General features: G+C 32.6%; 5 protein-coding genes across 7 annotated transcripts; all 5 read left to right on the top strand.

Moving 5' to 3' along the window:
- The first annotated feature begins 1,510 nt into the window (after positions 1–1,510).
- Positions 1,511–2,636, top strand: LOC103858643 (NHP2-like protein 1). Its single transcript, XM_009136034.2, has 2 exons — positions 1,511–1,835; positions 2,262–2,636. The coding sequence occupies exons 1-2, from the start codon at positions 1,608–1,610 to the stop codon at positions 2,418–2,420; spliced, it is 387 nt and encodes a 128-aa protein (XP_009134282.1). The 5' UTR covers positions 1,511–1,607; the 3' UTR covers positions 2,421–2,636.
- Positions 2,637–3,374: 738 nt separating this feature from the next.
- Positions 3,375–6,867, top strand: LOC103858644 (transcription initiation factor IIF subunit alpha). 3 transcript variants are annotated; one of them, XM_009136035.3, is made up of 10 exons: positions 3,375–3,568; positions 3,676–3,862; positions 3,944–4,099; positions 4,789–4,934; positions 5,081–5,439; positions 5,527–5,645; positions 5,759–5,893; positions 5,969–6,184; positions 6,264–6,491; positions 6,602–6,867. In XM_009136035.3, exons 2-10 carry the CDS (start codon positions 3,692–3,694, stop codon positions 6,692–6,694), a joined length of 1,623 nt encoding a protein of 540 aa, XP_009134283.2. In that variant the 5' UTR covers positions 3,375–3,568; positions 3,676–3,691; the 3' UTR covers positions 6,695–6,867. The 3 variants fall into 3 exon arrangements, with proteins under 3 accessions (XP_009134283.2, XP_033142050.1, XP_033142049.1); XM_033286159.1 differs by having other exon boundaries at positions 5,759–5,881; XM_033286158.1 differs by having other exon boundaries at positions 3,433–3,862.
- Positions 6,868–14,993: 8,126 nt separating this feature from the next.
- LOC103858645 (protein WVD2-like 2) lies at positions 14,994–17,096 on the top strand. The gene is made up of 7 exons (XM_009136036.2): positions 14,994–15,245; positions 15,571–15,797; positions 15,876–15,964; positions 16,042–16,126; positions 16,204–16,275; positions 16,374–16,484; positions 16,570–17,096. Exons 2-7 carry the CDS (start codon positions 15,576–15,578, stop codon positions 16,858–16,860), a joined length of 870 nt encoding a protein of 289 aa, XP_009134284.1. The 5' UTR covers positions 14,994–15,245; positions 15,571–15,575; the 3' UTR covers positions 16,861–17,096.
- A 280-nt stretch (positions 17,097–17,376) lies between these two features.
- On the top strand, positions 17,377–20,979 carry LOC103858646 (death-associated inhibitor of apoptosis 1). The gene has a single exon (XM_033286208.1). It carries the CDS (start codon positions 18,048–18,050, stop codon positions 18,654–18,656), a length of 609 nt encoding a protein of 202 aa, XP_033142099.1. The 5' UTR covers positions 17,377–18,047; the 3' UTR covers positions 18,657–20,979.
- On the top strand, positions 20,799–22,623 carry LOC103858647 (plastid lipid-associated protein 1, chloroplastic-like). Its single transcript, XM_009136038.2, has 3 exons — positions 20,799–21,504; positions 21,850–22,045; positions 22,136–22,623. Exons 1-3 carry the CDS (start codon positions 21,032–21,034, stop codon positions 22,448–22,450), a joined length of 984 nt encoding a protein of 327 aa, XP_009134286.1. The 5' UTR covers positions 20,799–21,031; the 3' UTR covers positions 22,451–22,623.
- The last annotated feature ends 11 nt before the right edge of the window (positions 22,624–22,634 follow it).

Here is a 22,634-nt window from a genome sequence, read left to right on the forward strand (position 1 = left end):
CGGATCGAGGTATTGTAAAGATTACTGGAGGATTTCGCGGATTTGAAGAATTTTTGGTTGAATTAAAACTGAATGAAATAAGTTAAATACATAAAATTATTAATAAGAAATAAATAGGAAGAAAAAGAACAAACTTATATGTATTGGTGATCTGCATATTGTCCAACACATTTTTCTTAGTTTTGCAGATCAAATATTTTACTGAACAACATTAATCAGCATGCAGATTTCTAAATATTTTATAATTTTTATTTGTTCTGCAATTAAAATGATGAATGAGAAAAAAATGCAGGTGGATCTGCATAATTAGTAGGGGTTATTGGTTCTATGATTTTAATGGATTTGAGAATTCTTCTAGGATTTAAGAAATCCGTTGATTCTTAAATCAAACATATAGATTTTGAAATCAAACATACAGAATTCAAAATCAAAATAAATGGATTATTAAAATCAATCAAATGGATTTGTAATAAATTCAGCTTTATAATAAAACCAAGTATATAAAAAGTAAAACACATTCATATTTCATACGTTTATAAAATCTCTCCACATATCTGTTGTTATTGTGGCTCTCACTTAATTGGCATGTTCTTTTTGCTGATCCTGAGTTACAAGAATTTCTTCATCATTGTTATTAATTTCTTCGACATCTCCTACATCCTTAGAGTCTTTTTCTTCAGGAAAATTATCTGTTCTATAAAACTTTCGAAGAAAATTATTTACATAGACTTTACATTCAATTAAAAAGTAAAAAAAATATGTTTGTGCTTAGTGCATCGTGCTTAGTGCATCGTAATATTAGTTACATATGCTTAGTGCAACTAATATGTTTGTATGCAAGACACATGTGCTTGTCAAGTTTCAATAGAAGTTGGTGTTATAATAAAATATTGCATGATGAAAGTGCCATGGCTTATTTGAAATTTTTGTTGTATACGTGAGATATTGAACATTTTTTGTTAGAGAAAAATTTATAAGACAAATCCATTCAAAATAACAAGCTATAACACAATATTTGTTTCTTTGTATTTTACTCTCTAAAACACTTATAAATCTATTCAAATCCAAATTCAAATCAAATGCTTATTCAAATCCTTACTATTGAATAACACCTAATTTTGAAATCTATTTTAAAATCATAGAACCAATAACAATGAATTTGAATACAAATTTTAAAATCATAGAACCAATAACACTAGATTTTGCTTGGATTTTCAAATCCATTAAAATCATAGAACCAATAACACCCCCTTAGTGAACTACATTAGTAATGCATTTTATCCACATTTCGAATTTCTAATGTTGGGGGATTACAGATTGTAATTTTCTTTAAGTTTCGGTTTGGTTATTAATTCAATAAATTTGATTTCTGGATTTGGTTCGATTCGGTTCAATAAATTTGTGACTCAGTTGGGTTTTGGGTTCGATTTTGATTATTTTTCTTTTCTTATTTTTTTCAAATGAACGATTCTGACCTAACCGGAGACATCGCGAAGTTTCCCTTTATAATCTCCTGAATCGCTGCCTCCTCTCAACTAAACTAAAACCCTACCTTCTTCCTTCTCCCTTCTCCCTTAGCTTCTCTCTCAGCACTCGGCGGCGCGAAGATGACCGTAGAAGCAGTGAACCCTAAGGCGTACCCGTTAGCCGATTCTCAGCTAGCGATAACTATCCTCGACCTTGTCCAGCAAGCTACGAACTACAAACAGCTCAAGAAAGGAGCTAATGAAGCTACCAAGACTTTGAACCGTGGTATCTCTGAGTTCGTGGTCATGGCTGCCGATGCTGAGCCTCTCGAGATTCTTCTTCATCTCCCTCTTCTCGCCGAAGACAAGGTATTGACTTCTTCTTATCTTTATGTATCTCAATTAAGTATTTTGCTAGTTTCACTTGTATATCTGATTTGCGTCAAGAATTGTAGAAAGTCTATGAATCTATATGTAGAATCTGTTGGTTACTACTAGACTTCACTTTCAAGGTTTGAAGTCATGATGTTCTGTTTCTTTTGTAACATTTGGCAAATTTTATGTTGTGTAAATCTTAGTTCTGTAATAACAGGGATGTATTTTCTTGGTAGTGCCATACTTTGTTGATTCATGAGTATTTAACCGACAAGAAATCCATATATGTTGTTTTACTTAATTTAAACATGTGCTGCATATGTATATGTAATAGTTTTTTATGCAATCTCTTTTAAACAAGCAACTTTTGATTCTCTAACTAACTGTTTGTTCTGTCTTTATGTCTTTGAATTGTTGTAGAATGTGCCGTATGTGTTTGTGCCATCCAAACAAGCCCTTGGAAGAGCATGTGGTGTTACAAGACCCGTGATTGCTTGTTCCGTTACATCAAACGAGGCTAGCCAGTTGAAATCTCAAATTCAGCAGCTTAAGGATGCTATTGAGAAGCTCCTCATCTAAGGTTTTTGGGTGGGGATATGAATGAATGATGAGTCTTCCTCCAAATGATGGAGAAGGCTTTGAAGTTTTAGCTTATGAAGAAACGATGATTCTACTATGAGTTTTTGAAGTTTGTAATGTTTTATTTTAAAAAAAATTTCATATTGTGTTGCTGCTAATGTAGTTTTGAACAAGAACAATAATTTATAATTCGAGTTTTTTAGATTTATAAGTTTATTTGTTTGGTGGTTTTGGGATTTTCTTGAAACAACATGATTGGAAAGTAAACAATTTAGAAACCAAATTAAGTATGAAAAACCTTGCAGTATCTATTGCATACAAATTTTAACGTTCAATCATATATTTGAAGAAAAACTTCTACAGACTTTAAGCACCGCAGAACAGTTTAACAAATATGATTTGTTTTATAATAAAATCAATATGCTAAATATATTAAATCAAAAATTACTGTTGATTTCTATTTGTTTGTTTAAATCTAAACGAAATTTAAACACACAAATAGAAACCAACAGTAGTTTAAATGATTTATCTTATAAACATTTTAACTTCCATTAAACAGAATGTTATATAGATTCCTTGTTAAATCAATTTTTATATTATCTAATTATATGAAATGATATTTTAGGCTAATACATAAATACTTATAATGTTAATTAAAAATTGCTACGATTCAATAAAATTACATAAAGATTTAGCTTCTAACATAATAGCATATTAATATATTCTTCTAATTATATTTAAAGTTAAACTAAATAATTATGATAGAAATATTAAGATTTAATTTGTTTTTTTTTCTCAATAATTAATGTGACTATCAGCAATACAAAAGTGTATGGAAATTTATTATGTAATATATATTTGATCAATTATAAAATTTATCAAATTATAATATTTTTGTGTGTGTAAATTATAAATTATTTCAGAACTTAGTTATATTTTTCTTCCATTTTATGACAATGCTAATAATAAGAGGCTAATTTTAGTATTTCCTTTTTTTATCTTTCGGAGGGCAAGCAAGTCCCCTTTATACACGTTTGCATCCTCTCCTTGTAACCAGAAACGTTTGTCAATCTCAATCGCCTTCTTCTTCTTCGCCATTTCTCTCTGCAACACGAAAACAAATTCAAATCGCAATCTCGAATCCGAAGGTAGTAGAAACTCAATCGAACACAGAAACCGTACGATGTCATCTTCATTTCCTTAATTCGATTTTGAAATCGAGAAACCCTAATCTCCATTTTTGGTGGGGTTACAGAAAGGGGAACATCATCATGTCGCACTGTTTGGTTCTGAAGCCGTCGTGTATGGGCTGCGGATCGCAGTCAGACCTCTACGGAAGCTCCTGCAGGCACATGACGATATGCCTAAAGTGCGGCAAAACCATGGCTGAGAACAAAGCCAAGTGTCTCGATTGCGGAACCGTCCTCACCAGATTGATTCGGGTCAGTTTCCAAAAATATCAATTTGAGATTGAAGAAGAGGAGAAGGATATTATCAATTCTTGTTTGTTTTTGTTTTGGTAGGAGTATAATGTCCGTGCGGCGACACCGACGGATAAGAACTACTTCATTGGTAGGTTTGTGAGTGGTCTTCCCAATTTTAAGAAAGGCTCTTCTGAGAATAAATGGTCTCTTCGTAAAGATATACCTCAAGGTCGCCAGTTCACTGATGCTCAACGGGTAAAAATGTTGTGTCTTTTTGGTTACATGGATCATCATCATTATCATTATGTTGTTATGCAAATCATTTTGAGACTTTTTGGTTTCATGGACCATCATATTCTTATGCATATTTTAGGATAAAATATGTATTTTTTAAGAATTTATGTTCTGTTATTTTCGTAGAAATTGATTGAATCTTGTAAACTTTTTGTGCAAATTATAAATTATTTCATAACAAATCAATTTGAGATTTTCTGGTTACATGGATTATCATTTTCATTGTTTTTGGTTACATGGAGAATCATCATCGTCATCATGTTGTTATGCAAATGACTTTGAGGTTTTTTTGGTTACATGGACCATCATATTGTGCATAGTTTATGATAAAATATGTATTTTTAATTAATTAGTCTGAATATATTCACCAATATTGTAAATATTTATTTTTATAATTTATGTTCTGTTATTTCGTAAAAGTTGTTTAAAATCGTATACACTTTTTTTTTGCAAATTATAAATTATTTCATAACAAATCAAATTGAGGTTTTCTGTTTACATGGATCATTATCATTGTCATCATGTTGTTATGCAGAACACTTTGAGGATTTTTTGGTTACTGGATCATTATCATTATGTTGTTATGCAAGTCATTTTGAGGTTTTTTTGGGTACATGCTTATGGGTTTTGGGAAATGGAACTTTTTGTAGGAGAAGTTGAAGAACAAGCCTTGGATCCTGGAAGATGAAACTGGCCAGTTTCAGTACCAGGGACAACTTGAAGGATCCCAGTCTGCAACTTACTATCTCTTAGTGATGCAGAACAAGGAGTTCGTCGCCATTCCTGCCGGTTCTTGGTACTGAACTTCCCTAGCCTCTTAGTCTTTTGTTGATATGTTTCTTGGAGTGTAGATTCTGCGTGACAGTTTTGATGGGTCAGTTCGTAAACTATTTGAGAACGTTTTATTCTTCAACATCTGTTTTTTTTCTTTTGTTGGATTAGGTATAACTTCAACAAGGTTGCACAGTACAAGCAGCTTACACTGGAAGAAGCAGAAGAGAAGATGAAGAATCGTAGGAAAACTGCGGATGGGTATAACAGGTGGATGATGAAAGGCGGAAATAATGATGACAAAGAGGCGGGTGGAAGCAGTGGAGGTGGTGGTGGCGGCAGGGGTCGCAAGAAGTCTTCAGGCGGCGAGGAAGAAGAGGGTAATGTCTCTGACAGAGGAGAGGAAGATGAAGAGGAAGAGGCTGCACGCAAGAGTAGACTCGGTCTTAATAAAAAGGGCAATGACGACGATGATGAAGAAGGTCCAAGGGGTGGTGATCTTGACATGGATGATGATGACATTGAGAAGGGTGAGTTGTAAAATTCTCTTGGTCTTATACTATTTATCAAACTGGAGAATCTGGCTGTAAAGTTTGATAACGGTGTTGGTATCTCAGGGGATGACTGGGAGCATGAAGAGATTTTCACTGATGATGATGAGGCAGTGGGTAATGATCCTGACGAACGTGAAGATCTTCTGGCGCCTGAAATTCCTGCTCCTCCAGAAATAAAGCAGGTCTATCTTTTACTATAATACTTCATTTGCGAGAGAATGTACAGTTCTTTATGGGATTGAATATAGTTATACTCTTTTATGAGGTCCCAACTCTCTGTTTATTTCTCTTGCAGGATGACGAGGATGAAGAAAATGGAGAAGAGGAAGGAGGATTGAGCAATTCTGGTAAAGAGTTAAAGAAATTGCTCGGCAAGGCTAATGGTTTGAACGAGTCTGAGGAAGAAGACGACGATGATGATTCAGATGATGTAAGCCCTGTTCAATTTCAGACAAATTGTTTGGTTTTGATACAGGAATATCATTATGAATGTCTCGTTTCATAGGAGGAGGAGACAAACTTCAATCCAGTTACGAATTCTAAACAGAAGGAAGCGGCCAAAGAAGAACCTGTTGAGAGCACTCCTCCAAAGCCTACACCACCTTCATCTTCTCGTGGAACGCCTTCCGCAAAACCATCAAAGGGAAAGAGAAAACTAAATGATGGCGACTCTAAAAAACCTAGCGGCAGCTCTGTTCAAAAGAAAGTGAAGACTGAAAATGTAAGACACTAAACATACTCAATCCATATGAGGTGAAGAGGATTTGTCCATTTGAACTTATTATAATCTTTGTAAGCAGGAGACGAAACCTTCAGTGAAGGAAGAGAAAAATAACTCTGTTTCCAAATCCAAGGCACCAACAAAGGCTGTGAAAGCTGAACCAACTCCAGCTACTGCCTCAGCTTCAGCTTCAGCTGCTACAGGGCCTGTGACTGAAGATGAAATCCGAGCTGTCCTCATGGAGAAGAAGCAAGTCACTACGCAGGACCTTGTCTCTAGGTTCAAGGCAAGACTTAAGACCAAAGAGGTAATATTAGCTATAGTACTCTACTTCTATTTCATTTTTAAAGACATTTTATGGCTATGATATCTGAGCTTTAACTCTGGAGAATCAAATCATTTTGTGTATCTTTGCAGGATAAGAACGCTTTTGCCGATATTCTGAGGAAGATCTCAAAGATACAGAAGAATGCAGGTTCTCAGAACTTCGTCGTTTTGAGGGGGAAATGAGGCTGCCCCTCTCTTATCTTTTGAACTAACTCTTTTGAGAGAAAAAAATGAGAGTTTATCTTCAAAAATGTTAAGCAAACATAATAATCTTTTCTCATTTCTTGATTTCTAAACATAAGAATCAAGTTAAAGACCTATTTTACCACTGGGTTCTAATATCTTTGCTTAGCATCTAGTAAGTGATTTGTGAAATACGAGTTAAAACCCATCACCTTTGCGGGTTACAATCAATTACAACATGGAACCAGAACTAACATATGCGTCCAACAAGAAGGGTAACAACATAAACCATTGCACAATGCGTTTGGATGAATTGTCAGTCTTGTGTGTGAATTTTAGAACTCGTACATCCGGGGGAATGCAGATTAGGCAAACGATAACATGATGGACCTCGAAACTGATGCCAAACCGTAAGGATGCATAGAGACTCTGGCGAATAAATCACCATAGAGGAGTGAAAAGTGGGCATAGTAGTTTGCTAATGCCAATATGGTGAGTAAAGAATGTCTATTTAGAGAGGTATTTGAGTTTCCCACACCATAGGATTGTCATCATTGTTGTTGCCAGATTGAAATACAAAAGACAAGGATAATTAAAAAGGAAACAATTTTTAGTTTTGCTTCTTTATAACTCCTTACTTACAATCTTTGAGGTTTCATGAATCAACGTAACACCCACCATGACTTGAAAGAAACCTTCACACTAGATATGCTCAAATGTTTTCACAAGGACAATACTTACACGTCTTGTATGTGGCATCGCATGGTACATTATGCTGCAGATAAGCATTCGAAGATGTATTGATGACTAGTTTGAGACATTTCTGGGCCCCGTACTCATCCAATATGCATCGCTTAACTCAGATGTTTCAGTGTCCCCGCACTCTACACGTTGCTAGCTCAAATTTCTCTAGGCCTCCGTACTCATATACGTCGCTAGCTCAGATTACAGTTTTATACGTTTTTAATATTGTTGGTTTGGTTTTATCTTGTTTTTTTTAATATGTGAATAAACAAAAAAATTATCTCCACTCTCTACCTTAATTAAAATATATCATCTTAAGGCTAAATGGCTTTATTTATAATATTAAAGCACAACATGAGTTTTAGAAACATAATTCAAATAGAAAACAACATCAAATGAAGCAGCGAATAGGAATGTATTTATACAAAAGAAAACATGAATTGCTTGAAATTAAGTCTCATGTGAAAGATATCCCACCAAAACACAATAGTATCGCCTGTCCTGAAATGTTTTCCTTGGAGTACCATATTCCATCCATGAAATTTGAAATATTTATCTCCATCTTTTTTTATGATATGAGTAGTTGTAATCTTAGTATCATAATCAAAAACATCCATAAGAATTGGCTCGTTGTGTTGTATCAATCCTGTGACATCCTTGCTGGGAAGATAAATAAATACGTTTGCTTCTAGTAACTCTTTCGACATCGTTATCGTATTACTTAAACCTATCTCTGATTCTGTCAACGTTATGAAGATGTTCCTTTCGCTCTTTGGGTCGAACGGCGCATCTGGATATAGATCAGTACCTGCCATGAGTTAGCACACAAAGATATATGACTATTGGACTAAATGATATACAATATTTGTGTTGTAAATATTAGTGTGTTATTAAGGATATATATAATAACAATAAGTTGTGTTGCATGTTGATTGTAATGAAGACTTTGTATTTATTAGAAATATATGATTTTGTTTCCATTGATATCTTCAGATTCTTGCACTAGTAAATGGATCTCTTATATTTTAGGCATGATAAGATTAATAGTTGGATATTTAATAATATTATAACCTCGGAATCTTTTACTATTTTTATACTAATATATGTTAAAGTTCTGACATATACTGATTAATATATAATAAAAATGTAGAAAAATATCTTAAGAATATCAAAGCTATCTACACATATTATCACTAAAACTGTCAACTTTCTCCAGCTTTCTTCCATGTTGGCTTCTATGTGTTGAACATGTACCCTTTATAACAGTTAGTCATTCACTTTCTAGTGAATATTTCAATAATTAATAAATAAATTTTTTTAAAAATTCTCATAATTTATAAACATTATGAATGGTAAATAACCTACCAAGGAATCTCTTATTTATTTGATTAAGACTATTTAGCAACACAAAACAAAACCGAAGTTTAATTTTTGTAATTCAATTTTCGGGGGTTTGAAGTCTCCTATCTAAGACAGTCAACTTAATTCTGAGTACCGTCTTGGATTTGATTCCCTTTAATATTTTAATTTATTAATGATACCTCTGTAATTAACCATTGTTAAAATTAACATGAGTGTAAAACGTAGGAAACTAACTTCTCAAATAATGTTATTGAAATTGCCCGTTAAGATTTTGGATCCTGAAAAATAAACTTGGCAATTGACTTATAAGTTATAACTTAATACACCCACCCATTCATATTTCCATTGTTATATAATCATTCACTCATTTTAGATAATTGCTCTGATATTTTAAATTAAGTAAACTTTCAACCTAAATTTAATGTGGTGATAACTAGATTGCCCAATCTTCGCTTAGATATTTTAAGAATATTAAGTTGATTTCACTAGTTATTTGTCTGCTAACCCCGCAAATTCAATTACAAAAACTGAATTTGAATTTTGTTTTCTGTTACTAAATAATACTAATAAAATAAATATGAAATATTTTGGTTGATTATTCACCATTAATCATGTTTTTAAATTATGTCTCTTTTTATAAAGGACACATGTTCAATATATAGCATGCAAAGTGGAAGAAGGCTGGAGAAATTTTTACAATTTTAATGTTCAATAATTTTTTATAATATATTAATCTAGTATATCTAATAAAATCAATTTAATTTTAACACATGTCAGATTTAAGATAGTAAAATATTCACATATATGTTAAAAAAATCATGAAATATCAAAAACAAAAAAGTCTTATCATGCCTAAAATATAACAAGTCCACTTACTAGCGAATGAATCTAAGGATATCAATGCAAAATTAAAATCAAATCGTTTTAATAGTTATAAAGTATTCATTTACCAAAATAGGGTCTAAAATAATCTATATCATAACTGTGGACGTATCTTGTTACTTTATGTTAGATAATTCCCATAGATAGAGCTAACAAATCTTAAATTAATACATGTTTAAGTAAATAACTAATAGATAAAACTTGCATAATCTTGCTATAACTTATTGAAATGCCAAAAAGTTATAGCAAATCTCCAAATTCTCTATGGTCAATGCTCTCATATGAAACTTTTAAAAGAGCATTTACATTTATAATTTATAAAATTAAAAATATATATAATTAATTTATTGATTTTATTTAATAATATCATAAAATTATTTTTATATCCAGAAAATAAAATTTGGATTTTCTAAAATTAATTTACAATAAAAAATTTTGTTAAAAAATAGTATTTCATATTTAAAATATAATATAATTTATATAATATAATTTATTTTAAAATAACAATTTTCGATATAATCATAATTTTAAAATTATTAAATAAAATAAATTAATTATATATCTTTTAATTTTATATGTTAATATATTTATATATATATATTTAAAATTATTAAATAAAGTAAATTAATTATACATCTTTTAATTTATATGTTAATATTTATATATATTAGAAATATATTCATTAAAAATAAATATATTATATATTATATACTAATTTTTATAATAATTTTAAATAGCATATTCATGCTGTTGTACCAATCATTCTATTAAACAGTTTAGTAAAAGCATACTGCTTTTATAGCATACTGCTAATGCTAATACTTTACTAATCAAGGCCTAAGAACATATTAAGTTAGTTTCAAGTGAATGAATTCTCTAAGAATGTGTGTTTGTCTTTTTAGCAACTTTTGTTTTCTAGAGAGAGCTCAAGTTTGTAATAAGTGCCATTGCCCATTAAGATTTTGTACAGTGGAAAATAAACTTCTCAAGGCAATTGACTTATGCTAATACACTCATTCATCTTTCCATTGTTATATAATCATTCAGTCGTCTCGGACAATTGCTCTGATATATTATATTAAATAAACTTTCATCCTAAAAACAATTTGGTGATAACTTGATTGAAAAATTTCTTTTAGATATTTAAAGAATATTATGTGGATTGCACTAGTTATTTGAATGCTGACCCCACAAATTGAATTATAAAATCTGAATCTGGATTTTGTTTTCTGATACTAAGTAATATGAATAAAATAAATATGAGATACTTTGGTAGATGATCTACTATTAATAATGTTTTTAAATTATGTGTCTTTTTTTATAAAAGATACAAGTTTAATATATAAAATGCATAGTGGAAGAAGGCTGGAGAAATTTAACAAATTTAATGATAGTATATGTAGATATATTAATAGTTTTGATATTCATTAGATAATTTCTACATTATTATTATATATTAATCTAGTATATGTAGTAAAATTAATTAACTTTTAACACTTTTCAGATTTAAGATAGTAAAATATTTACATATATGTTAAAAATTATGAAATATTAAACAAATTAGTCTTATCATGTCTAAAATATAACAAGTCCACTTACTAGCACACAATCTAAGGATATCAATGCAAAAATCAAAATCATATATTTCTAAAAGTTATAAAGTCTTCATTACAATTTCCTAGACAACACAACTTATTGCTATTATATATATATATATATATATATATATATATATATATATATATATCCTAAACTCAAGAACATATTATTATTATTTACAACACAACTCTTGTATATCATTTATTCCAATATCCATATATATCTTTGTGTGCTACCTCATGGGAAGAAAAAATGATGTGTCGTATAGTCAAGCCGAGGGATGGCACATCACGATAACGTTGACCGAATCAGACACATGTTCCAGCGATACAATAACGATACCAAAAGAGCAGGTAGAAGCGAAGTTATTCCCTTGGTGGTCTGTCAAACGTTCCGAAGGATTGTTAGAACCCAACTCGTTTGAGATGGTGCATCTCTATGAGTATGAATCTCAAGTAACAACAGCTGTGGCCATGAAAAGAGACGAAAATGGAAACTTCAAACTACATGGGTGGTCGTGCGTTCAAGGGAAGAGAAAGTTCAGGACAGGAGATGTTGTTGTGTTTTGGTGGGATAAAAATTTTGGTAGACTTAATTTTGAACTGCTCATGCTTGCTAATGAATCTTTTTTAACCTGATTGCTGTATTATGATTATAAAGTGTATTCTGATTTTCTGATGAGTGAATAAGTTGTTATAGTATCATTTATTTAAACGCCGTTTCTAGAGATCCCGCATGTTGTTACTTAGATGAGAGATCTATTTGGCATTAATAGAAGAACCTGATTTGGCATTTAAATTTAGAAAGTCTCAAGAGAAACACTAGTACAATATTTGTAAATACCTATGAATAGCCATTATATTTTGTGGCTATACAGAGGGTTTTCCACTAACAGTGCCTCTGCAAGAAATTCTTTGTTAAAATTTTTCCATAGTCTCAGAATTTTTTGTATAGCTACAAACTTTTGTTGGCTATAGAGAAATTTTCTAACAGTAAATTGTGTAAAACTATTTCCATTATGTAAACAAACAATACTAGTGAAACAGAAGTAATTCGTTTACAAACATAGAGCCTGAAATAATCCATATCAGAACTGCGGACGTATCTTGTTACTTTATGTCAGATAATTCCCATATCAGAACTAGTTATTTGGCTTCTAATCCTGAAACTTTAATTTAAAAAAAAAAACTGAATCTGGATTTTGTTTTCTATTACTAACTAATATAAACTAGATTTTCACCCGCACGCCCGTGCGGGTGTATTTTTTAAAAAAAAAATATGTTGCTATTTGATTTTTATGTCACTATTTAGGGTTGGGCAAAAAACTCGAATTCGAAGAATTGAACCGATTCCAATCCGAATAAGTAGTACTAAATCCGAATCAAAATTGATTAAATATATGAACTATTCAAAATTTTGGCATCTGAAGAACTCAAATCTAATCCGATCCGAACCGAAGTATTTTGGGTATCCAAAATAGATTTATATACTTATATATATTAATTTATTTTAGATTTAATATAAATAAAAAATCCAGAATACATATGATACTTTTAAGTTCGCTTAAATGCTTGAAAATATATACAAATAATCAATCGTAAATATCTTAAATAGTTAAAATATACTCAAAACTCAAAAAATACTTAAATAATTATTAATTCTCTATCCAAATATTTAATCTAAACCTATTTAAATTGGTTATCCAAATCCGAACCAAATCCTCAAAGATCTGAACTGAACACGAAATCCCAAAAAGACCCGAAAACAAACCCGAACGCCCACCTCTAATCACTATTTTATATATATATATATATATATATATCCTATATGTGTCAACATAGGTTACAAAATAAGTGTTATCATATAATTAATCGTATTTTATACGTACCATCAAATAAGTTTTCTTATAATTAATAATATTTTATATGTACAATCATATAAAGAATCACATATATTATATTTTAAAATTTAATGTGAAATATAAAAACCATAATTTAAGTTCGTGTTTGAAATTGGGCATTGTATTGTATTTTTCTTATATATATTGAAAACATTTTTATAATAGTTATTAGAAAATATGTTAGTAAAAATCAAATTTTGAATATATATATATATATATAATTTTTTTTGAATGAATTTTTGATATAAATCAATTTTAAATTATTATTTTGATTTGAATATATATATCAAGTAACATAGACTCATTACTTTTCAATATAATGTAATGGACTTCTAATTTCTTTAGTAGAATAAGCCCATTATTTTTTTTTCTAACTTACTACTATCCATGTTTCCAAACAGTACTATTTTTTTAACTACTATTCATATTGCCAAACAATCTCAATGTGTACTTCAACTTTAATAATATAGATAAAATTAATCTGAGATATTTTGGTAGATTATTTACCATTAATATTTTTGTGAAATTATGTGTCTTTTCAAAAAGACACATGTTTAATATATAGAATGCAAAGTGGAAGAAGGCCGGAGAAATTTGACAATTTTAATGATAAAGTATATGTAGATATATAAAAAGTTTTGATATTCTTTGCCTTTCCCTTTGACCAATGTGTGTATGAAGAAAAAACGGTAAATAAAAATATAGCCATTAATAATATGAAAGTTTAAAACCAAAACACCAGATCCAAATATTAGAATCCAAAATACTAGACCACCAACTTAGAACCATTCAAAACATAAAGAAGAAAAAAAAACATAAGTAATCTTGTTAACGAACATAAGTAATCTTGTTGCTGAGGAATCAAAGCAATAATGCAATTTATGCAAAAAGCCAGTAAGAACATATCAAAAAAAAAAAGCCAGTAAGAACATATCAAGTTAGTTTTGGATGAATGAATTCTCTAATCATGTATGTTTTCCTTTTTAGCAACTTTTGTTGTCTAGAGAGAGAGAGAGTTTGTATATAATAAGCGGCATTGTTTGTTAAGATTTTGGACAGTGGAAAATAAACTTCTTAAGGCAATTGACTTATAGCTAAAACACTGAGATGCAAAACTGGGACATTTGGCCTGGGTGGCCTGGCGGGTTTACTTGGAATCTATGAATCCTCCTATGTTTTAATTTCATAGACTGAGTGAATTTTATGTATAATTCCTAATATCAATAGCGGTCTCGCGGCTTGAATGCTTGTCCATGCATATGAAGGAGTATATGTAAAACTTTCTCGCAAAGGCGAATCATGTTTATAATATACTTACCACACAAAACATGAGATATCAGAGATTCAGAAAATTGTACTAATATCCATAATTGTTTTATCAACAACGAAAGATTAAATTCCTGGATCATACGAAAATCAGTGCAGCTCCTCATTTTTTAGTAAGCATAGTTTTTTTTCACTAACCCAATATGAATGTCCTTCTCTAGAGAATTTGAGTTCCACCAAATTTATGCAATGATATTTTTATTTTGGTTACATTCTATAAATTCTCAAATAAAAATATCTAGTATTTGCGAGAAAATAAATAAATAGATGTTTTAACGCAGGATCAAATGTCGAGCCGAACTAGCCGGTGTGATAGGGATCCAAACGTCTTTCCACACATTAACTTCATATCCAGAGTAAACTTTTTGTCTAATTTCCAGCAACACTAGTTTTCATGTCGGTGACATACTTGTCCACACATTGTTTGCAGCTTATTTGCAAAGGTTTATGTAGTATTTTTCTTTCAAGAAACTCGAACCACCAATGAATCATGATATTGGATATTTTTATTTTGGTTATGCAGTGCAAATTCCCCCAAAAAAATATCTAGTATTTGAGAGAAAAGTAAAAAAGTAAATAAATGTATGTTTTGACCCCGAAAAAAAAAACAATTGAATTAATTAACTTTTGAAAGAAGAGAATTTCTCTAAGGAGGTAGATGTGAAAGGGGGAGGATTTCGCGAAGAGTGAGAGAGAATGCATTTGACAAAGCGTCTGCAGAAATCGGACCTATAAACCGTAAGATATTTCTTTTATATTATAAATCTTTTACACCGAGAAAAAAATTGTAGTTCAGATCTGCCTGTGCTCGTTGTTGTTGTTTGCGCATAATCCTTCAGATGTTAATTGCAACATTGATTACGTTTCGCCTCAATTTTTCTTCAAATTTAGCATTAAAAGGTGGAGACTTGATGTTTGTGGAACATTCAGTGTATATGAACATTCAATTTATATGCATTTCCTGTTAAAGTTTTAGAGTTTTGATGTTTATGGGTAATTTATCTTTGAAGTTTATAGCTTTCTTTGTTAGTTCAAAGGCTGAGTACTTTATTTATATATATAGTGGTAATGGGGAGAGAACCAGTGGACAAACACATGGATAAGAACCCAAGCAGTAGTATCACTGTCACAGGAAGTTCAACTGGATCAGCAGAATGCACTACTGACCATAAGAAAAAGCTAAACACACCTTCACCTAAAACCCTTGGTATGAATTACACTGTTCCAAAGCCATTCTCTCTGTCCCCTGCTTCCAGAAGAAACTCTTCTTCAGGATCAAGAGGTTCACAGGTAACATAATCTTTGTCATATTTTTTATGGTGATTGTAGAATAGTGACTGAACTAGCTCTGTTGTTTTCGTTTCACAGACAAATATGCCACTAACAGCTAGGAAGACAATAAGAGATCAGAAGAAGCACCAGGATGATGAAGAAGATAGTTTCTCAGTTGCTTCCTCGTATCCTTTTTTATTGTATTTGTTTTTAATATCTAACTCTTTTTTTTTTGCCTGGTCCTTAGCCAATATATGTATAGAACAGCTACATCTGTAATAAGTAAGGTAACGATTGGAGTTGCTCCAACATTTAGGAGCACATCGCGGGTAGAGAGACGTAAAGAGGTATTTGGTAACAACTAAGCTATGTTCATTTCCTCTTCCGTGTTGATCTGCTAGTTATCAACATGTTATGACTTCAGTTTTACAAGAAACTAGAGGACAAGCAGAAAGCACTTGAGGAAGAGAAGAGAGAAAACGAGAAAAGGCTCAAGGTAACAACAATATTTTAGATTGAATTAATTAATAATGTTTTTATCTTCTATTCTTGAGCATTCTGAAATGCATTTTCAATGTATTATTGTTATTTTAGGAAGAGCAAGAAGTAGTCACTAAGCAACTCCGGAAGAACATGGTTTACAAAGCTAATCCTGTTCCAAATTTCTACTACGAAGCTCCTCCACCGAAACTTCCATTGAAAAAGGTATGTAAACAAAACCATTTTCACTTCAGTATTTGCTTCCTCTCTCTCTCTATGTTCAAAACATTATGTGGTTGTTTGATCACAGTTTCCTCTGACTCGGCCCAAGTCACCAAACCTTAACCGTAGAAAGAGCTGCAGCGAGACAGTTAACTCATCACATCAGGAGGTGAAAGGGAAGCATTTTGCTCGACGTAGACACAGTGTAGACGGTTGCAAGAAAGAATCCAAAGCGAGTAATAATATCCCAAGGACTCCAAATGTGAAAAAGTTCGCAAAGGAAACTCCAACAAAGTCTGTAGAAGTTTATGGAAGAAGCAAGAGTGGCCAAGAGGGAGAAGTAGGTGAGAAATGCATTGATGTTGTGAGTGAAGCTTAGTTATAGTTTCGTTTTGACTAACTTGGTGATTGAGGGTCAAGAAAAAAAAGGGTATGAAGCAATTGTAAGGGGGAAGAACAGGTTTTAGAGTGAAGAACAATCTCAAAGTTTCACCTTTCTTTTCACTTAATGTTCTGCAGATCAATTGTTCTAGATTTGATTTCCTAAGCAGCTACTCTCACTTTCATTTAGGGTCAATTGTTGTATTAAAATTAAATTATGATAATTCTGTGAAATATATGACTTATAAGGAGATTAGGAATTGCCTGTTCTTAGTTGCACAATTATGTTATATATTGTTGCTTCAAGTTCTCAACACCAGAGATCTCGTACTGATGGAATTATTAGTTTTCTTCCATATGAAATGGATACTAAGACTAGAGATGATTCCCTCTGTTTTCTCAAGAATCCTTTGTTAATATTCCAGATAAGGTTATCCCAGAAGCATTACAAGTACTTCTAAGTAACATCTTTTTGTCTCTCTAGAACATCATGTCATTGAGCCTTATGCGGCTTCGAAATCCTAGAGTCTCAGACCAAAGATTCATGGAGATCTTTGACATCTACAGTTTTTTTTATAATATACAGTATGTATTTTGAGAAACTAATAAATAAATGTAATATTTTTTTGAACATAATGAATATAGGCTCCGAATGGTAACTGCGGTTTAAGCGGTGACCGACAAGCGGTTTAACTGCGATGCAGTTATAACAGCTATAAAAACGTATAGATATATGATATACGTAGAGATTTTTGTTACTGTTAACTGCAGTACGGGAGGGAGCGTTCGTAACATTCAAACCATAGTACTCCCTCCGTTTCAAAATAAATGATGTTTTAGAGAGTTTTTGATGTTTCAAAATAGATGATGTTTTCATATTTCAATGTAGTTTTTAATTTTATCAAAAACTGTGTAACCAATCATATTTGATGATATTTTTTAGACAAAAAACAAGTTTCTTAATAGTTGTGTCCCAACCTAAAACTTCAAGTATTTTGAAACAGAGGGAGTATTATTTTCTTAGTGTAAGATAAATAAATATAATATTATCCAATCGTAATACGGAAGAAACTGAATAGCCTTTTAAACCTGCGATACACCAATTCCAAACACAGTCTCTATCTCCCTCTCTTTCTCTCTCGCTACTGGATCTTTCATTCAAGTGAGTAGACTAACTGGCTCAAAATGAGTGAACTCGGTCTTGGAACCCATCATGCCACGCCTGCATCACCAGAGACGACGACATTTCTCGATTTGCTCCGACAGATAGACGTCCACGATCACACCAGGAGAAAGAAACGGACTCTTAAGGAACGGCTAGGATTTAAAAGAATCGGCTGCTGTGGGCCCGCTTGGGGACTCCGGTTAACTAATAACACTCGCGCTAGAGAAAGAGACGAACCGTTCGGAACCGGACTCGTTTCCGAGTTGGATCATGTAACGGGTCGAATGAATCTTGCAACTGCGTTAGCTGCGGAAAGGCATTACCAAAGAGAACCAACGGCAGCATCATCTGGGAGTTCGACGCCGTTACCAGTGTCGTTAATGAGATTGCTCGAGGAAACGGCGGAGAGAGTTGTCGTCGAAGGGACGGAAACGGAGAGAGTAACGGCGTCGTCGACGGTTAAAGGTAGTGATTCAGTGTGCCGCGTGTGCATGGGAAGGAAGAAAGGCGCGGCGTTTATCCCATGTGGACACACTTTTTGCAGAGTGTGCTCTCGAGAGGTGTGGCTGAATCGAGGATCGTGTCCCCTCTGCAACCGTCCGATCATCGAGATCCTCGACATTTATTGACGATTTAATCGTGCACGTGACTTCGGTGATGGTGGTGCGTCTAGAGATTCACGAGAGTGTTAATTACGTTTTCTATGTTTCCGTTATTGGAAATTGGAATAAATATTATTGAAGTTCAAAAGTAAAACTATACTCCAGCATGTCAATGTCGTAATGTTTGGTTCGAACATAAGTTGCAGCCATGTCATGATCCTCTTGAAGTTCTTTTCTTTTGGTAAAATGTTGAGAACCTTTACGAAAATATATATCAAAACATTAGATGTTGTTTTAGGCTCAAAGCAAGCATCTTTTTCTATCGATCGAATAAAAGGAACCAAGTGCATCTTACAAGAAGTGTGAGGTAACAACACCAACTCAGTCATGTGAGGAAATTAATTGAATAAAAAACTGAATGTTGTTACCTCATCAAATAAGTAGGGAAGCATCTTACGAGAAGTGGATTTCTTAGAATGGAATTGCTTAATTATATTCCCTTTTGTGTTGCTCATTTTCTTTTGAGCTGATTAAACTCATCAGTAACCTGTAGATCAATCAAGTTGGCCTCGCACTCGAGGAAACGTATACATTTGCTCATCATTTTATACTGAGTTATTATTTGTCCATTTACAACTTTCTCTCGATTTACGGTTTTCCGCGAACCCAAAGCTGGGATGTGACACGGAAAATAACACTATACTGAATATGTAAAAGTGATTATCGGTGTTAAATGTATGTAAAGAAAACTATTACTATGAAAACATTTTTTTTTTACAAAATGATTTGTGTGTGTAGTGACTTTCATAGTGAGGCATGTTTTCTGAAACTGAATGTAGATATATTATGAAATTTACAAGAATTTAGGATACTAACACATCTAGATCTATCTGAGTTGTAAGGAATTATTTATCGATTAGTTTCTTAATTTCTGATACAAAGAATTTAATCACAAAATTTCAGGCTTGTAATCGGTGTATTTTGAATGGAAAACGTATTCCATAATTTCCATTATCAATCAAAGAGGCTAACAATGTTGTAAGATATTTCTATGTACCGAATGTCTCATATTCCCTAGATTTCTTATACTCCAATCTCTCTCTAGCAATTTTCGCTTTTTGTTTTAGGGTTAAGGTTCTTGTGCTTTGTACTTCTTCCATTTTGTATATATCCAGCCAAGATTCTTTGTTTCTTTTTGTTGTAAGAGCATCTTCAACTCTTCTTCATTTTTCACTTTAAAATAAAGTCTAGAGTAAAAAGAATTTCAATCCAGTTTTATTTTTCATTTTATAATAGAGCATGAAATAGGTTTATTTTATAAATGGAATAACTCATTTTTGTGTTCATTATTTTAATTTTCACTTTAAATAGAGTAATATTGGAGTTGAACCAACTCTATTATAAAAAAAATCATTGGAGATGATCTAGTACAAGCTGACATAGGGAACATGATTACCATGCTCTGTTATCCTTTATTGGGCTTGATATAAAGCTTATGGCCAATCTGTTACTTAATAATGTTAAGTTCAAAAATGAAGTAAAACTGATCCCACACATAAGTAGAAAGAATTTAGAGCGAATTCCTAAGTGTGAGTATTTGTGCAATATTTTTGTTAGGTTTTAAACTTTTGAGAAGTTTTGTAATGCCACTAAACTTCATGTTTTAGTACTTGCATGTAAAAAGTATGGGTTATGCCCTGATTTGTTTAGCAATTGTTATTATTCATAGTTTTACCAAAAAAAAAATCAAACTTTGTTGTTTTATTTGCTGGGTTTTTGTGTGTATGCATGTTTTTTTTGTTAAAGAAAATTTAAGAATGACATGGTTATATATTATATTTGGAATTTAAGATTGACAAGTCAAATATAAAGAAAATTTTAATAATTTAAAATTTTAATAAAATTATAAAATAAATAACAACTAAAATTTTAAAATCCAACTTCAATAATAATATAAAAGAAAACAAAAACAATATATTCGTCCAATAAATACCTGTCTCGAAGCTTCTAAATCCAACATGCTATTTGCATGGTGTTTCCCAAACCAAACAAATTCTCTCCCACACAAATAATGAGACAAAAATCCAAAATATTCTAAAATTATTTATTTTCTACAAAAAAGTTATTTCCACAAATTTATAAATTTTCAGCAATCTCGGCAAAATATCAAAATCCGTAACAGAAAGAAAACAATCCTTGCCTCACACGAGAGACCATGTCGATTCCCTGACGGTTACCTTAACCACACAATACATCCATCCATCCTTGTTTGTTCAATAAAAGGGGGTATATAAGTCATTTAACTACACTCAAACATTATAAAAAAAACGGCTTAGACAAAAAAAAAAAATCTATTTCTGTGAGGTTTGAGTTTGCTTGTCTGAATAGTTTAGAACACAAAAATGGCGACGACGGTACCTTTGTTCAGCCAATTCACCTGCAAAACCCCAATCACCAGCTCATCGACTTCTTCATTCCAATCAAAATCTCCGATTCTACTACCCATCAATCCAATCAATCGGCGAATCGCTGTTCATCGGCACGATTTCAAGGTCCGAGCCAGTGACGTCAATGACGAGTGGGGTCCGGACTCCAAGGGCCGAGGCGGTGACGTTGACGACGAGTGGGGCCCCGAGATAGGATTGAACTCATCGGTGGCTGAGAAAGTGGCAGAGGAAGCCATCGAGTCTGCGGAGGAGACGGAGCGGCTTAAGAGAGTGCTAGCGGGTTCTCTGTACGGAACGGATCGAGGTCTAAGCGCGTCGAGTGAGACGAGAGCGGAGATCAGTGAGCTGATAACGCAGCTCGAGTCGAAGAACCCTAACCCAGCTCCTAACGAGGCTCTGTTTCTCCTCAACGGCAAATGGATTCTCGTGTAAGTTAATATTATACGAACCAGGGAGATGATTAGAAATTAGTTATATAGTTCGGAATAAAATTGTTACATAATCAGTTATGTTCCGAGATTAATGAAATATGTGTTATAAACTTATGATTGTTTAATCTCATAGGTGTTACAATGAATGAAATATCCTAGTATTCATCTTCGTCCACAGTTCGTGATTTATTAAACTGGATTAGTGTGAGGGCCTGTACTGAGATTTATGCGGCTTTAAATAATTATGGATGAGTTTTTTTTTTTGTTTATTTGTAGCTATTAAAAGTCGTAGCTGTGCGTTATCTCATTGTTATGAATGAAGAACTTATCTTCATATTGCAGCTATACATCGTTTGTGGGTCTGTTCCCATTGCTCTCGCGCAGAATCTCACCGTTGGTTAAAGTGGATGAGATCTCACAAACCATTGATTCCGACAGCTTCACCGTACACAACTCTGTCCGGTTCGCTAGTCCACTTGCCACAACATCGCTTAGTACCAACGCTAAATTCGAAGTCCGAAGTCCTAAACGCGTCCAGGTTAACTACCGAATCATAACCTTAAAACAGCAGATGATGTCCAATGCCCGTTTTGCATAACCTTAACTGATGGTTTTTGTTTGCTTGTAGGTCAAGTTTGAGCAAGGCGTTATCGGAACTCCACAACTAACGGATTCGATTGAAATCCCGGAGTTCGTCGAGGTTCTCGGTCAGAAAATCGATCTCAACCCCATCAAAGGGCTACTTACATCGGTCCAAGACACGGCTTCTTCAGTGGCTAGAACCATTTCAAGCCAGCCACCGTTGAAATTCTCTTTGCCTGGAGACAGTGCACAGTCGTGGCTGCTCACGACTTATCTCGACAAAGACCTTCGGATCTCTAGAGGCGATGGTGGAAGCGTCTTTGTGCTCATCAGAGAAGGAAGCTCTCTCTTAAACCCTTAAGTCATCGTTACTACTCACATCACATCCGTATAGTAACTTATATAGAACCATACGTCTGTGCTTAATAGTGTTGTAACTGTTATATACTTTACTCGTTGGAGAGTTGTAAATGGATGTAACTCTTGGAATATATATACATATAGATACTTAATTAAATCGCCTGGTTAAGAGTTTTGGACCGGTT

The sequence above is a fragment of the Brassica rapa genome, chromosome A03, assembly GCF_000309985.2.
Source record: "Brassica rapa cultivar Chiifu-401-42 chromosome A03, CAAS_Brap_v3.01, whole genome shotgun sequence".
In the NCBI taxonomy this organism is placed as follows: domain Eukaryota; kingdom Viridiplantae; phylum Streptophyta; class Magnoliopsida; order Brassicales; family Brassicaceae; genus Brassica; species Brassica rapa.